At 46.0% G+C, this 16,205-nt stretch overlaps 1 protein-coding gene across 1 annotated transcript; it reads left to right on the top strand.

The window, feature by feature from the left end:
* The first annotated feature begins 33 nt into the window (after nt 1-33).
* LOC142670723 (oocyte zinc finger protein XlCOF29-like) lies at nt 34-16,179 on the top strand. Its single transcript, XM_075847113.1, has 3 exons — nt 34-295; nt 15,306-15,469; nt 15,946-16,179. The coding sequence occupies exons 2-3, from the start codon at nt 15,347-15,349 to the stop codon at nt 16,177-16,179; spliced, it is 357 nt and encodes a 118-aa protein (XP_075703228.1). The 5' UTR covers nt 34-295; nt 15,306-15,346.
* Nucleotides 16,180-16,205: the final 26 nt, after the last annotated feature.

The raw sequence follows: 16,205 nt of genomic DNA, 5'->3' as shown, positions 1-16,205 counted from the left end.
TCAATCTTTCCACTTGTAAGCTACGCCCCTGATGCCGCGGTCACGTGATCTTGATATGGTCAGGTCTATCCGCCACGTCTTCTCTACTGATAAGCTCCGCCCCTCCTGCCCCGGTCACATGTGGGTGACGTCATCAGAAGGCCTTCAGCTATTGCCGTGTACGAGGTGGAGAGCAGCGCTGGTCGGGTGTTCTCTTTGTTATCAGTCTGTATACAAATAACTATCAATCATTGAGTGACCCCGCCCACTGAACTCCTAGCCGGGATTTAACCCCTCTAGTGCCGGCCTCTTTGGGGTAAGTAGTTATTTCTGGTCTTTGTAGTGGTCGGGTGTTTTGCGGGACGAGTCGTGTTTTGTAATGACATAATATTCGGGACATACAACTTATTCACTGACTTTTATACATTTCTTGTTAATGTCGTTCACCGTGCGGTTTAAGGGAATGTTCACACGTAGCGAATGTTCCGCCTGTGATTGGCTGCAGGGGTCACATGACGCCTTCTTCTTTCACTGCACAGACACACAGCGTGTTCTCGCGGGATCACGCTGTGATGTCACTTCCTCCCACCAGCGCGTCGGACGAGAGAAGACACATCGGCTCCAGGCGTCCGAGATATGCTGCTGCAGATTCAACTGTACCCTCTCGGACGCCTGGAGCCGATGTGTCTCTTCTCGTCCGACGCGATGGTGAAGGAGCTGTGGGAGGAAGTGACGTCACAGCGTGATCCCGCGAGAACACGCCGTGTGTCTGTGCAGTGAAAGAAGCTGGGTGGGAGCGATGAGAAGAGTATGATGCTGATTGGTCACTGATTGGTCAGCGCCACACACTTCTATTTACAACGCCCAGTTGTCCATTGAAAAACTCATTTGCATAAATATAAAATTGCTCATAACTTGGGCAAAAATGATCGTTTTTCAAAAAACCCCTAAACGTTGCTGTTCTCTACATCGCAGCGCCGATCACGCAATAGGAGATGGGGTTATAATCTGGTGACGGCCTCTATAATCACCAGGACCGGTTCCGTTTTTTCCTCCGTCTTGTCAGATCTATAGCTTTGTTATTTGTCAGTCGATGGCGCGAGGATTAGATTCTCCGGGACGAGCTGTGGATTTTCATCACTTTTTACTACATTATTAATATATTTTTTTATAGCGACCAATAATCCGCCATTGTGGTGTTTGGTATTACTGTGTTCGCCGTGCGGGTAAATAACGTTCTGTTGTATTTCTGACTCTCACGGACGCCGTTATTCCACTTATGTTTCTGGTTCTGGTTTTTTACGTTACTTTACAGAATATTTGGGAAAATCGTTTGTGGAGGTTTTTTTTTTTTATTCATAAATGAAAACTTTATTTGACTGTTTTTTCTAATAAAGTCATTCCTGTTCTGGGGGACGTGAACGAGTGATGATCAGATCGCCGGTACAAATCACTGTAATACTAATGTATCGCAATATATCGTGATTAATATTAAGGGGTTAATAGGAGCAGAAAGATGGCGGACCGTCATTACCCCCCAGGCTGCCATGACAACCATCTGCACCCCGTGATTACATCGGAGAAGCCGATGAGCGGATCACCCCCTCTTTCTTACAGCTTAGATTCCAGAAACACTATTTTCCACGGCATCTAAGTAGTTAAATGTCTGGGATCGGCGATCTCCCTGATCCTGGCTGTTAGCGCGAGGTGTCCGCTATAATACACCCGCAGCGTGTGGAGCGGGCTCAGCCTGTAAACCCCTCCATACTTCTCCCCCCGCACCGTGACATTCAGTGTTGTCATGGGGACGGCTGCTCTTGGACATGACTGAGGGATTGCTGGCGTCTTTCTTGTTAGGGAGTGTTCACACGCAGTGACCAGAAACGTCTGAGAATACCGAGATGTTTTCAGTCGAAAACAGCTCCTGATTTTCAGACCTTTTTTTAACTCGCGTTTTTTGCGCCGTTTTTTTCACCAGTTTTTGGAACTGTTTTTCGATAGTCAATGAAAAACGCCTCCAAAAACGTCCCAAGATGTGTCCTGCACTTCTTTTGACGAGCCGTCATTTTACGCGCCGTATTTTGACAGCGACGCGTAAAATGACACCTCGTGGGAACAGAACATCGGAATTCCCATTGAAAGCAATGGTCAGAAGTTTGTAGGCGCATTAGGGGCGTTGTCTGAAAACACTGCATGTGAACATACCCTTACAGTCTAAGGGGGGATTCACACAAGCGGGATTTGGCAGCGTGTAGGGCGCGTGGTTTTCGCGCGGCACGCAATGCCCTATAGAAGTCTATGGGGCAGTACAGACAGTCCGTGTATTTTGCGCAGCGTTTGTTCGCTGCGCAAAATACGCGACAGGTTCAATAACTCTGCGTATTTCACGCATCACGCACCCATTGAAGTCAATGGGTGCGTGAAAACCACGCATGTCGCACGGAAGCACTTCCGTGCGAACTGCGTGTTTGCGCAACAGCTGTCAAAAGGATGAATGGAAACAGAAAAGCACCACGTGCTTTTCTGTTTCCAAGCATCCAAACGGAGTGTCTTTGCGAGGAGCGAACCCCGACAACCGAAGCTAACTTCACCGGGTTCGGCCAAACTCGTTTTGGCCGAACCCGGCCAAAAAATTTCCGGTCCGCGACGTCGGGAGACATTCACTGTGCATGGTGCTGAAAGAGTTAAACTGTTTCAGCACCATGGACAGTGACTTGTGATCCCAAAATACATGAACCTGTAAAAAAAAAACGAAGTTCTAACTTACCGATTACTCCTGTCTCCTTCCTGCAGTCCGACCTCCCGGGATGACACTTCAGTTCAAGTGACAGCTCCAGCCAATCACAGGCCAAGCACAGGCTGCAGCCAATCACAGGCTGCAGCGGTCACTTGGAGTGCCGCGTCATCCAGGGAGGTGGGGCCCGATGTCAAGAGAGGCGCGTCACCATGGACGCGTCACCAAGGACGCGTCACCAAGGCAACGGCCGGGAAGTTCTCGGTAAGTAGGAACTTTATCCTTTTTTTTACATGTTTTTCGCTGTTGTGTTCGGCATTCACTGTCGAGGGTGCTGAAAGATTTAGCTCTTTCAGCACCTTGGACAGTGACGGGCGTTGACAAGCCTCATCTCTATGATGCCGGCTGCGCGAAAATCACGCAGCCGCGCATCAGACACGCATGACACACGCAGCTGTCAAATGGTTTTTGCGCTCGCAAAACGCCGCGTTGTTTGCGTGCGCAAAAACGCAACGTTCGTGTGAATCTCCCCAAAGAGGTTTATGAATTCGCACCATTAACCCCTACATGACCAGCTACATTTTTCTGTTTTTGCCTTTCAGCCGCCATAACTTTTTTCTTTTTTCACTGACGTGGCTTTGTGAGGCCGTGTTTTATGCGAGAGAAATACTATTTTTGTTCCCCACAGTTTAAAATAATATTTTTTTTACGGCGTGAATATAGGAAAAAGCCATTCTCGCCATTGTTTTTCTACTTTATTTTTATCTCATTCACGTTTCACGCTAAATAACCGGTTAGATTAATTCTTCAGGTCATTACGGTCGTGCAGATACCGAATATGTGTAGGTTTTTTGTTTTTATTTAGTGTAGGGGCAATAAAATTTATTTTATTCAAAATAATGACTTTTTGTTACTTTTTTTGATTTATTTATTTATTTTTTATTCCCATTAACCCCTTCAGGACCAAGCTCATTTTGGCCTTCAGGACCAGACCCATTTTTTCAAATCTGACATATTTCACTTTATGTGGTAATAACTCCGGAATGCTTTTACCTATCAAAGCGATTCTGAGATTGTTTTCTCGTGACACATTGGACTTTATGATAGTGGAAAAATTTGGTAGATAAATTCAATATTTATCAGTGAAAAACACCAAAATTTTGTGAAAAATTAGCATTTTTCTAAATGTAAATGTATCTGCTTGTAAGACAGGCTGTTATACCACACAAAATTGTTGCTAATTAACATCCCCCATATGTCTACTTTAGATTGGCATCGTTTTTTGAACGTCCTTTTATTTTTCTATGACATCACAAGGCTTAGAACTTTAGCAGCAATTTCTCACATTTTCAAGAAAATTTCAAGTCTATTTTTACAGGGGCCAGTTCAGTTGTGAAGCGGCTTTTAGGGCCTTATATATTAGAAACCGCCAAAAAGTCACCCCATTTTAAAATCTTCACCCCTCAAAGTATTCAAAACAGCATTTAGAAATCTTCTTAACACTTTAAATGTTTCACAGAAATTAAATCAACGTGGAGGTGAAATTTTCAAATTTCATTTTTTTTTTGCAGAAATTCATTTTTAATCTATTTTTTCTGTAACACAGAAAGTTTTACCAGAGAAACGCAACTCAATATCTATTGCCCAGATTCTGCCGTTTTTAGAAATATCCCACATGTGGCCCTAGTGTGGTAATGGACTGAAGCACCGGCCTCAGAAGCAAAGGAGCACCTAGTGGATTTTGGGCCTCCTTTTTATTAGAAAATATTTTAGGCACCATGTCAGGTTTGAAGGGCTCTTTCGGTGCCAAAACAGTGGAAATACACCAAAAGTGACCCTATTTGGGAAACTAGACCCCTTGAGGAAATTATCTAGGGGTATAGTGAGCATTTTGACCCCGCAGGTTTTTTGGAGAAATTATTGGAAGTAGGCCGTGAAAATTAAAATCTACATTCTTTCAAAGAAAATGTAGGTTTAGCTAATTTTTTCTAATTTCCACAAGGACTAAAGGAGAAAAAGCACCGCAACATTTGTAAAGCAACTTCTCCCGAGTAAAACAATACCCCACATGTGGTAATAAACGGCTGTTTGGACACACGGCAGGGCTTAGAAGGGAAAGAGCGCCATTTGGCTTTTGGAGCTCAAATTTAGCAGGAATGGTTTGCGGAGGCAATGTCGCATTTGCAAAGCCCCTAAGGGATCAAAACAGTGAAAACGCCAAAAAAGTGACTCCATTGAGAAAACGACACCCCTTGAGGAATCCATCTAGGGGTGTAGTGAGCATTTTGACCCACAGGTGTTTCATAGATTTTATTAGAATTGGGCAGTGAAAATAAAAAAAATCCTTTTTCTTCAATAAGACATAGCTTTAGTTCCAAATTTTTAATTTTCTCAACAAATAAAGGAAAAAAAGAACCCCAACATTTGTAAAGCAACTTCTCTGGAGTACGGCAATACCCCACACGTGGTCATAAACTGCTGTTTGGGCACACGGCAGAGCACAGAAGGGAAGGAGCGCCATTTGCTTTTGGTGTACAGATTTAGCTCCATTTGGTTTCTGGTCGCTATGTTGCATTTGCAAAGTCCCTGTGGAACCAAAATAGTGGATTCCCCCCAGAAGTGACCCCATTTTGGAAACAACACCCTCAAGGTATTCACCTAGGGGTGTAGTGAGCATGTTAACCCCACAGGTGTTTTGCAGAAATTCGTGTGCACACGATGTGGGAGAGTGAAAATAGAAATTTTTCCTTAGATACGCCAATATGTGGTGCCCGGCTTGTGCCACAATAACAAGACAGCTCTCAATTTTTATGTGGTGTTTCCCGGTTTTAGAAGCACCCTACGTGTGGCCCTAATCTTTTGCCTGGACATTCGACAGGGCTCAGGAGTGAAAGAGTACCATGTAAAATTGAGGCCTAATTTGGCGACATATAAAGTATTGGTTCACAATTGCAGAGGCTTTGATGTGAAATAAAAGAAACCCCTGAGAAGTGACCCCATTTTGGAAACTGTACCCCTCAAGGAATTTATTAAGGGGTGTAGTGAGCATTTTCACCCCACGTGTCTTTTCCATAAATGATTGCGCTGCCGAAGGTAGAAATTAAAATTTTGCCCTAGATATGCCAATTCATTGTCAAATATGTTGTGCCACTGGGGACACACACCTCAAAAATTGTTAAAAGGGTTCTCCCGGGTATGGCGATGCCATATATGTGGACATAAACAGCTGTTTGGGCATGCTGTAGGGCTCAGATCGGTGGGAGCGCCATTTGGCTTTTGGAGCGTGGAATTTGCTTGGTAATAGTTTTGTTTGGAGTATCACTGTTGTTTCCGTTTATAATGTGGGGCATATCTGAGCTGGGCAGAGTACATCAGGGGCATAGTCAGGTGGTATAATAATAAGGTAAAAAAATAAATAAAATAATCCATAGATGTGTGTTACGCTGTGATCGATCCTTTCTGCACAGGCCGGTGTCGCACTGATAACTGGCGTCCTTCCTTATCCCCCTTTTGGTCCACACTCTGCACCTTGGCAGTTTGGGGAATTTTGCCGGGAAAGTGTTGTCCTGGTATAATACGGACGCCCTCGCTTCCAGCGGATATGGTTGGGCCCTCCCCTTCCTGGTTCCCTAATTTTAGTGCCTTGATACATCGCCTTATGAAACAGAAGAAATGTTCCCCTCGGGCCGGCACAACTGAATATTTTTCTTTCCTGACTTATTGCAGCCTTAACTTATTTTATTTTTTCATAGACGTAGTGGTAAGAGGGCTGTTTTTTTTACGGGACGAGCTGTAGCTTTTATTGGTACCATATTGGGGTACATGCGACTTTTTGATCACTTGTTATCCTTTTTTTGGGAGGCAAGGTGACAAAAAAACAGCAATTCTGCCATAGCTTGTTTTTTTTTATACAGCGCCCCACCATGCGTTATAAACTACATGTTACCTTTATTCTGTGGGTCAGTACGATTCCGGCGATAACTAATTTATAGAACTTTTTTATAACTTTTTGCACAATAAAATTACTTTTGGAAAGAGAATGTATTTCTTCTGTCGCGATGTTGTGAGAGCCATAACTTTTACATTTTTTCGTCGATGGAGCGGTGTGAGGTTTCTTTTTTGCGAGACCAGGTATAGATTTTATAGGTACCGTTTTTGGATACATGCGACTTTTTGATCACTTTTTATTTCAATTTTTGGAAGACGGTGACCAAAAAAACAGTAATTATGGCAGTGTTTTTGAGGGTTTTTTTTTACGGCGTTCACTGCGCTGGATAAATAACATAATATTTTTATAGTTTAGGTTGTTACGGTCGCAGCGATACCAAATATGTATGGCTTTATTATTTTTTTCAATAATAAATGACTTAAGGGAAAAAGGGCGATTGTGTTTTATTTTATTACTTGAAACTTTTATTGTATGTTTTACAACTTTTATTTTTAGTTTTTTGACACTTTTCTTTTTTTAGTCCCACTAGGGGACTTGAATATCCAACTGTTTGTTTGATGTTCTAATACATTGCACTACCTATGTAGTGCAATGTATTGGAACTGTCAGTTGTTCACTGACAGCAAGCCGATCAGGCTCCGCCTCTAGGCGGGGCCTAATCAGCTTACGTAATGGCAGACAGGAGTCCATTGTTAGGGCTCCTGTTGCCATAGTAGCAGTCGCCAGCCTTGCCATCGCGTGGCAAGGCTGCCGATTTGCTACAAACCTCTAGGATGCAGCGATCACAATGGATCGCTGCATCGAAGGGGTTAATACCAGGAATCGGAGCTAGCTCCGGTTCCCGGCGATAGATCGGGGTGTCCGCTGTAACATACAGCGGACACCCACTGCTGATGACACCGGCTCAGCTTCTGAGCTGGAAGCTGAGCCGGCGCCATCTTGCCGATGGTACCGGAAGCCTCCTGGGCCCCGCCGACGACGGGGCATAGGAGGATTCCGTTACAGGCTGATCGGGAGGTAAGTATTAGCCCTCCGATCGCCTTTGCAGCCACCGGCAACCCAGCGATCACGTTGCTGGGGTGCCGGTGGCTATAAACTCCTCACATGCTGCCATCTCTATTGAACGCAGCATGTGAGGGTTTAATCGGCCGGATCGGATGCTAGTTCCGGTCCTGGCCGATACCTCAGGATGACAGCTGTAATATACAGCAGTCACCCGGCGGTGATGTCGCTGGCTTAGCTCCAGCTTCATCTCCATCACGTACAGTTACGTGAAAAGGCGGTAATCCACCAGCTTTAATCACGTAACTGTACGTGATTGGGCGGGAAGGGGTTAAGGGATATCTTTATTTAGATTTTTTTTTTTACTTGTAATGTATTAGCATAACCCTGTAACTAATACATTACACTGTGTCACTATGACACAGGCTTCTGATCGGGCAGCACATAGTGTGCCCGAACAGCAGGCAAACGGAACAGACAGCCCTGGGGTCCTTGGTAGGTCCCCAGGGCTGACTGCAGAGGGATTCCCTGGTGTTTGATCGCATCACCGGGTCTCAAAGAAGGGATTTCCCTTTGATCATGCCGCGGTCACGGACCGGGGCAATCAAAGGGTTAAACAGCTGGGGTTGGAATGTCCTGACCGCAAATGGGAAGACACTTTACAATAATGTTTCTAAACTCCTTATAAACTTCACGCTGAAAGACGTCGTAAAATATCATCATTTATAAGTCGGGTCATTATTTTTGGGCCGATAAAAACTTCACCTTCCAAAATGTTTTATTATGATTTTTTTTTTCTCTGTACACAATTGAAATTGACAACTCCTCATTACTCCACAATCTCCAGGTGAGGAGGGTCTTACAAGGAGCCCCCTCCCAAACACTTGGGTGTCTCAGTCACTATTGACTGCAGCATTGAAGAGGTTCAATGGCCGTAATCGCAGTTCTTCTAGGTTTCCGGCCTTTGCAGCAAGGTGTCTGGTCTTCCCTATGTCATGTGACTGAGTCCTGAGCGGTAAATGTCCTGTGCAGGAAGGGGTTAAATGAGTAAAATACAAGTTTATACTCAATCTTATCCCACAAAACAATGTTTCTCGTTAAAGTATTCACTGGGGACACAGTACCATGGGTAGAGGCCGCTGTCACTAGGACACTAGGTAAATATAAAAATAATATTTGGCTCTGCTGTACCCTCTGCTGAGCACCCCGCTCCTCAGTTTTAGCCTAGTGTCTGTAGGAGGCAGACATTTTGCTAGATATTTTATTTTTATTTCGTTTTCAGGTTCAGGGTACGAGTCCCTCGTGTGTTCCACTTGGTGACTTCCCTGCAGGCGCTGAGCGGTAGGGATGCCCACCCTTTCCGTTAATGCCCGGCATTTTGGCGGATGCTATTTCCACATCGGTGAATCCCCACCCCTCTGTTGGATGTTACCGCTCTGGTCACCCAGTTCCCTATTAGCGCCCTCGACGGTTGAGGATGCCGGACAGCCGCACTACTTGTGTGTGTTTTCCTATAGGGTGACAGGCTGCGCCTGAAGATGACTGACAGGTAAGTTCTCCTGCCGCCATTGGGAGCCTCTTTGGTGGGGGAGCATTCAGACTATGTCAGCAGGCTTTGCGGCATTATATATAGAGGGTTGTTTTTTTCTCGGATGTTGTGTCCTTACTAATGAGGTCTCTAACACATGTGCTGGCAGACATACTTAGGCATTATCTTCTACTTTTTACTACAAGCCACGGCGTTCCACGGACTGCGCCATTGGTTCTCTGCTAGGTTGCAAGCTGGCCACGCCCCTTGCACTACCGCCGGCGCTCCTCCCCGCCCCACTGTGTTCCTGCACCATTTTCCCGTTTTGATTGCTCACCAAGCAGGACCTGAGTCACATGCCTGCCCTGTACAATCAGCACGGCGCAGGTTTTTGGATGGAGGAGAGGGGTAATTCTGTTCTCGTCAGATAATTCTTAACAGTAGTGAACGCCATAGTACACTGAGCGGTATACAGAAGTCATACAGCGCTAGGATAGCCATTGGCTATGGTGTTTTTTTGTAAAATGCTCATAATATGTCATCAAAGGGAAAAGCTACTAAGACCCCCAACACCCCCACTATTGTTACGCACCTTGTGTGTTCGCGGTACAGTACTAAGTTTCCATGCGAGCAGGCTGAACCAGTCTGTGTTCAGTGCACTCCACCTAAAGCATCACAGGACTCCCCATCTCGCATGGTTAATGAGCATATTGCCCCCCAATGGGCGGCTTCGCTCACCCAGGAGGTAGATAAACTCGCCCTTCTTTCTCAGGCCATGGCGGATGCCTTACAACGCCTTCCTCAGCAGTTAGCGTCCCAATTGTCTGATCCCTCTCAGGCACCACAGTCCATTTAGGCCCCCAGACGTTCTTCCCTGGATTGCACTCGTTCTAGTTCTCCCAGTGCATCCCGAAAGCGGGCCCGGAAATCAAAACCGTATCATTCTTCCTCTGTTTCCTCTTTGGACAAAAATGCTACAGGCGTCCTCCATTCTTTTCATTCAAGAGCTATATCTGAACCAACTTCTTCTTTGAGTTATTGCAGCTCCACAGGCAACCCCCTCTGGTCTTTCCAGATCACAAGGGTTTTGACATTGTTTTCTGATTCATGGAAACACTTTGACCGGTCTATGCATCTGTACAACAGTGCAGACTATATGTTTCCTTTCTCTGATGAGTGTATTGCCAAATGGTCAGCTCACCCCAAGGTAGATGCTACAATGGCCCGGCTTTATGAAAATACTACCTTTCCGTTTGCAGATGCTTCCGCCTTAAAGGTTCATGTTGATGCTGAAGTGGAGTCTATGGCTAAAGCCACTTTCAGCATGGTCGCAGCTTCAGTCAGACTCCCTTTTGCAGCATATTTGTTTAGCATGGCTAGTATTGAACTAATACTCAACTACAGGACACAATTGATTCGGGGGACTACCAAGTGGATAATTCCCTGCTAGCTGCAGAGCTTTTGCAGATGTCTAAATGCATCTGTGATCTCCAAAGGTCGGCTAATGCGGTAGCTGTCTGCTGGGCCATTTGGACTAGGAACTGGGATACTGACAGTACCTCTAGGAAGTGACCCTATGAAGGACGAAAACCTTCCGTTTGCCCAGGATCTCCTTTATGGACATGGCCTGGTCGAACTCATTTCTGAGGCTACAGGAAGAAGGAGCACTTTACTTCAACAATGTTGTCAAAGACGACGCCCAGTTCCCTCAGTCAGCAGAGAAAGATGATTTCGTTCATTTTGGTACTCGGCCCCACGTCAGAGGCAGAACTCCCTTCCGAACGCACAGACATTTTTTCCGGTGTAGAAACTCCTGGCAGCCTTGCAACAGACCCGCTAGACCTGCTCCGGCACAGTGGGCTACCACATACTTAAAATTTGCCCTCATCTGAGCTGCTCCATCGTATTGGGGGACGGCGGCTCTTCTTCCAGGAGCCATGGCTCGAAGACATTGAAGACGCCTGTGTGCGGGAGGTTGTCGACAGGCTACAAAATACAGTTTTCTTCTCGCCCTCCTGGGCGTTTTTTCCTGTCAGCGCCCCCTCGGTGCCCCTCCAGGGCCCAAGCTTTTTCTCAAGCCATTCAAAGCATCCTCCATCAAGGAGCAATTGTCCCAGTATGAACTCCAGAACTGTTCAAAGGGTTTTATTCCATCCCTTATTAGAGTACAAAAGAAGGACGGATCTCTTCGACCCATTTTGGATGTAAAACGTCTCAATCGATATTTGAAGATTCAAAGGTTTTTTCGTGGAGTCTCTTCGATTGGTAGTCGCTTCCTTGGAGGTCGACGAGTTCCTGTCCTCAATAGATATCAGGGATACTTCTCTTCATGTTCCCATTGTTCAAGTACATCAGCGTTTCTTGCACTTTGCAGTAGGTTCAGAGCTTTTCCAGTTTATGGCCTTCCCCTTTGGGCTGGCCATGGCTCCAAGGGTCTTCACCAATGTCATGGCGGCGCCCATGGCTTTTCCCAGATCCAGGGGGATAGCGGTTATCCCATATTTGGCCGATCTTCTGGTGAAGGCACCTTTCAAACAGGACAGTGACAGTACTCCACAGGAATGCTCCATTCGCTTCATGAAAGTCTTGGGGACTTCATGGCAGTCCCATTTGCTAAATTTTACTCCCGATCTCTAGCTGGCTATTCTATTTAGTTGGGACAAGTCTCCGGAGTGCTTGGTTCTGATGATTCGTCTGCCCCCTTCAGTCAAGGAGGAGCTGCTGTGGTGGATGTCTTTCCCAGGCATCTTTCAGGAAAAACCCAACAACTATCAACTGGCAAGTCATCACAACGGATGGAAGTTTGTCTGGATGGGGGGGGGGGGTTTCTTTGGCTGCCTCACAGTCCAGGGCATCTGATCCGATTCGGAAGCTCCGCTACAGATCAACATGAAGTCTCGTCTCCAGACTCTTCCAGTGCGGATACAGACAGACCACTCTACAGCAGTGGCTTACCTCAATCATCACGGAGGTACAGGAAAGAGGACTCTATGGAAGAAAACCCCTAAGATCCTTCACTGAACGGAACAAAATGTCCCAGAAATCTCAGCGGTGCACATCTGTCACGCCTCGTGGGGAATGTGAACTCACTGGGCCGGTCCGCTGTTGCGGAGTAGCAGCTGGCCAAACAAGGGTCAATGATAGTGTTTAGGACTAGAGTACCTGAATAGAAGACTTGACACGGACACTTGACTTCACCAGTCATTTCAAACACTTGACTTGACTTGGACACAGATACTGGATACAGGAAAACAGAATACAGCTAATCATTTGCTAGACAAACATGGGTTGACACAACATTGTTCTGGCAAGGAATGAATGGGCAGAGTCCCTTTTTTAGTTCCTAGTATGCTGGGATAGGTTGGGGAGATTTTCCTGGTGCACGTGCTGGCCCTTTAAGGCCAGGAGCGAGCTAGTGCACCTTATGAGCAGCAGTGACAGAGGCCAGAACACCCCGGCATCCCCGGAAAGGAGGTGGAGGATGCCGGCACGGAGGTGATAGAAGCTGGCGCCCGCCCGGGGAAGTAGGACGGTGACGATCGGCGGCTGCAACCATTACAACATTCCAGGAGTAGACAACTGGAAGGCGGAATGCCTGGATCCCAGAGAATGATCTCTTCATCCAGAGATTTTCAGCGCATTTGCATTCGGTGGAGTTTCCCAGACGTGGATCTCTTCGCCTCTCACCTTAATCACAAGTGCCCGGACTACGTCACCAGAACCAGGGATTCCAGGGCCATAGGAGCCGACGCTCTGGTTCTACCCTGGTCATCCTTCAACCTCCTTTATCTTTTTCCTCCCCTTCTACTCCTGCATCGAGTGCTGAAAAGGGTCAAGGACGCAGGAATCCCAGCCATTATAGTGGCCCCAGACTGGCCTCGCAGGGCTTGGTATGCGGATCTCATGCTCATGTTAGCAGATGCCCCATGGCCGCTTCCTCAGCGGCACAACCTCTTTTCCAGAGGTCCAATGTTCCACTCTGTTTTATCTCGGCTGCTTTTGACGGCTGTGCTATTGAATTTGCGATTTTGAAGTTCAAAGGTTTCTCTGATCCGGTCATTCAGACCATGATTAAGGCCCAGAAGACTCAATCCCAAAGAATTTACCATCGCGATTGGTTGTTTTATTGTAGATGTGTGAATCCCATCAGCTCCACCCCCTCCGTTTTTCCATCTCACAAATTTTGGCCTGCTTCCACGTTGGCTTGGCTCATGGACTTAGATTGGCTACTATATAAAGGGGCAGGTTTCATCCCTATCTATTTTTTTTCCAACACTTAATGACTTTCCGCGCTCCAATTAAGTCTTTTTTGCAGGGAGTCACACATTGTGCTCCTTCTTATCCATCTCCTCTCGAATCATGGGATCACAATTTGGTCCTTGACGCTCTCCAGGCTGCACCCATCGAACCTTTTGTGGGAAGTTTCTCTCAGGATCTTATTTTGGAAGGTAGTTCTCCTTGTGGCGATCACCTCTATCTGTAGAGTTTATGAGCTGGCAGCCTTGTCCTGCAAACCTCCGTTTACGTTTTTTCATAGGGTCAAGGTCGTGCTACGTCCATTTCCATCTTTCCTTCCTAAGGTGGCTTCCTCCTTCCAAATTAATGAGGACATTGTCTTTCCTTTGTTTTGTTCTAAACGTTCTCATCCACGTGAACGTGCCTAACATTGCATGGATGTCGTCACAGCCACTCGGGTCCACATTGCTATGAAGTCCTTCCGAAAGTCGGACTCCCTATTTGTTGTTCCTAAGGGCCCTCATAAGATTGGCCCAGCTTCAAAGGCCACCTTTGCTAGCTGGATCTGGTTGGCCGTTTAAAAGTGCCTACTCTGCTAAGGGTTTATAACCTCCCTTCCGGGTCACTGCTCATTCTACCAGGGCAGTTGGGGCCTCCTGGGAGGTGTTTTATCATGTTTTTGTCCTTCAGGTTCGTAAAGCTGTCACCTGGTCCTCGTTACATATTTTTCTGAGGTTTTACTGGATCCATTCTTTGGCCTCTGCCGATGCCAGTTTGGGTCGGATGGTGTTGCAAACACCCATTGTTTAGGCTGCTCGCATGGCTATGATTCTTTTTTCCGACCCTAATGGACTACTTTAGGATGTCCAATGGTACTGTGTTCCCCAGTGAGTACTTTAACGAGAAAACAGGATTTTTGTACTTACCAGTAAAATCTCTTTCTCGTTAAATTCACTGGGGGACACAGGTTCCGCCCTATTTTTTTACTGTTATGTTTTTGGGCTTCTTGAGATTGCCTTTCTCATGGAATACATATTGTGTTAAATCTTCTCTGCTCCTCTACTGCTCTTGGTACAAGAGGAGCTGAGTGTTCAACAGAGGTTATAGCCCACTGGGTGGAGCCACACTTTTTTTCATACTTACCTAGTATCAGTCTCCTAGTGACTGCGGCTTATACCCATGATACTGTGTCTCCCAGTGAATTCAACGAAAAAAAGATTTTACTGGTAAGTACAAAAATTCTGTTATCAATCAGCTCAACTACTCCTGCGACATAACATAAGAGATCACACTGCATGTTCCATTTATTTATAATGTCACCTCAGCTGCTGCAGAACCTCAAAGTTCATATCAATCACTGACTGCATAGTGTATCATGTCTTGTGAGATGCGAGCAATGTCTCCCCAGTATCCGCCATGTGTCAAGTTGTAAGGAGTCAGGTCTTCATTGTGTGGGGAAATGTCTTCATTTTACTTTTCTAAGCTGCAAATTCTCACCTGAGAGAGATGCCATAAATGTCTGATAACTGGGGTCCCACCTGTATGTGGAGAACGGGGTACCCCAAATAGCCTGGTGAGGTGATGACTGCATCCATGTGGAGAAATGACCACACATGTGCAGGACTCTCTCCATTCACTTGTATAGGAGTTCCAGAAACAGCCGAGCACGGCCAGAGGTGGGAGCCGCATCTATCAGACATTTCTGGCATATCTTGGGGAGAAATTTCCGTGTTGGGCATACACATTTTAATCCATGTGGTGACGGTTTTGAGAAAATGTTTCTCTCAATGATCAGTAAGTGAGGTTCTTGTTTTTTTTTTTTTTATACATGATGTTGTCTCCTGCATGATTTTCCATCTTCTCCTCTCCTCATAAAGACGTCTGCAGTACTAGATCCTCCAGTTCCTCCAGTTTCCCCATGTTCTCCTCCACAACGTTCTTTCTCCTGAAAGACCCACCAAGGATAGACAAGGACAGGAATGAGATGAGCAGAAGAATATTAAACTTCACCTTGGACATCATCTACCTGCTGAGCGGAGAGGTAAACTTTTCTACATTATAGAACAAGTCACACATAGTGAAGGGACAATACATAATAGGTAGAATCCAGTGTCCTGTATAACAGCGTCCAGACCTTCCAAGTGATGTCAAGCCAACAGCAGAAAAGCTGAAGATCAGCCACCAATATGGTCAGTTATGTGTCATGTCACCAGTGAAGCAATAGTAATGTTGTAGAGCAATGAGAATGACCAGGAACCAGGAGGATCAGGATGACCTCTATATAGAAACATAGAAGATGGCGGCAGGAGGAGAGCACATGGTCCATCTTGTACCCCTAATATTTCCTTTTTAGTTTTGGCCTTGTTCTAATTTCTCAATGTCTTTTTGTAGGTGAGGTCTCCAGTATTACAGATGTGGGGTCACTAGAGCTCTATACAGCGGGGTCACAATCTCCCTCTTTCTACTGAGGGGGCAATACTGTGTTCAGTTCTCTTAAGTGTCTCTCTCCATACACAGGAGTACACAATAGTGAAGAAGACATCGGATGACTGTACGACTCCCATCATCCATGAGTCAGGAGGATGGAGCAGTAGTCAGAGCCCCATCACAGAGCCTCCCCCTCACTCCCGGATACATGAGAAGAAGATCTTAGAACTTATCTACAAGATGACGGAGCTGCTGACTGGAGAGGTGACACTGCTGGGAATGCTGGGAAATTCTACAGTAACAGCACTGGAGGTGTCTGGGTGATGACTGTATCATTGTGTGTGTCAGGT

The sequence above is a fragment of the Rhinoderma darwinii genome (assembly GCF_050947455.1).
Source record: "Rhinoderma darwinii isolate aRhiDar2 chromosome 1 unlocalized genomic scaffold, aRhiDar2.hap1 SUPER_1_unloc_16, whole genome shotgun sequence".
Lineage (NCBI taxonomy): Eukaryota > Metazoa > Chordata > Amphibia > Anura > Rhinodermatidae > Rhinoderma > Rhinoderma darwinii.
Note: the sequence above shows the minus strand (reverse complement) of the source record. Positions and strands in the feature narration are given on the sequence as shown.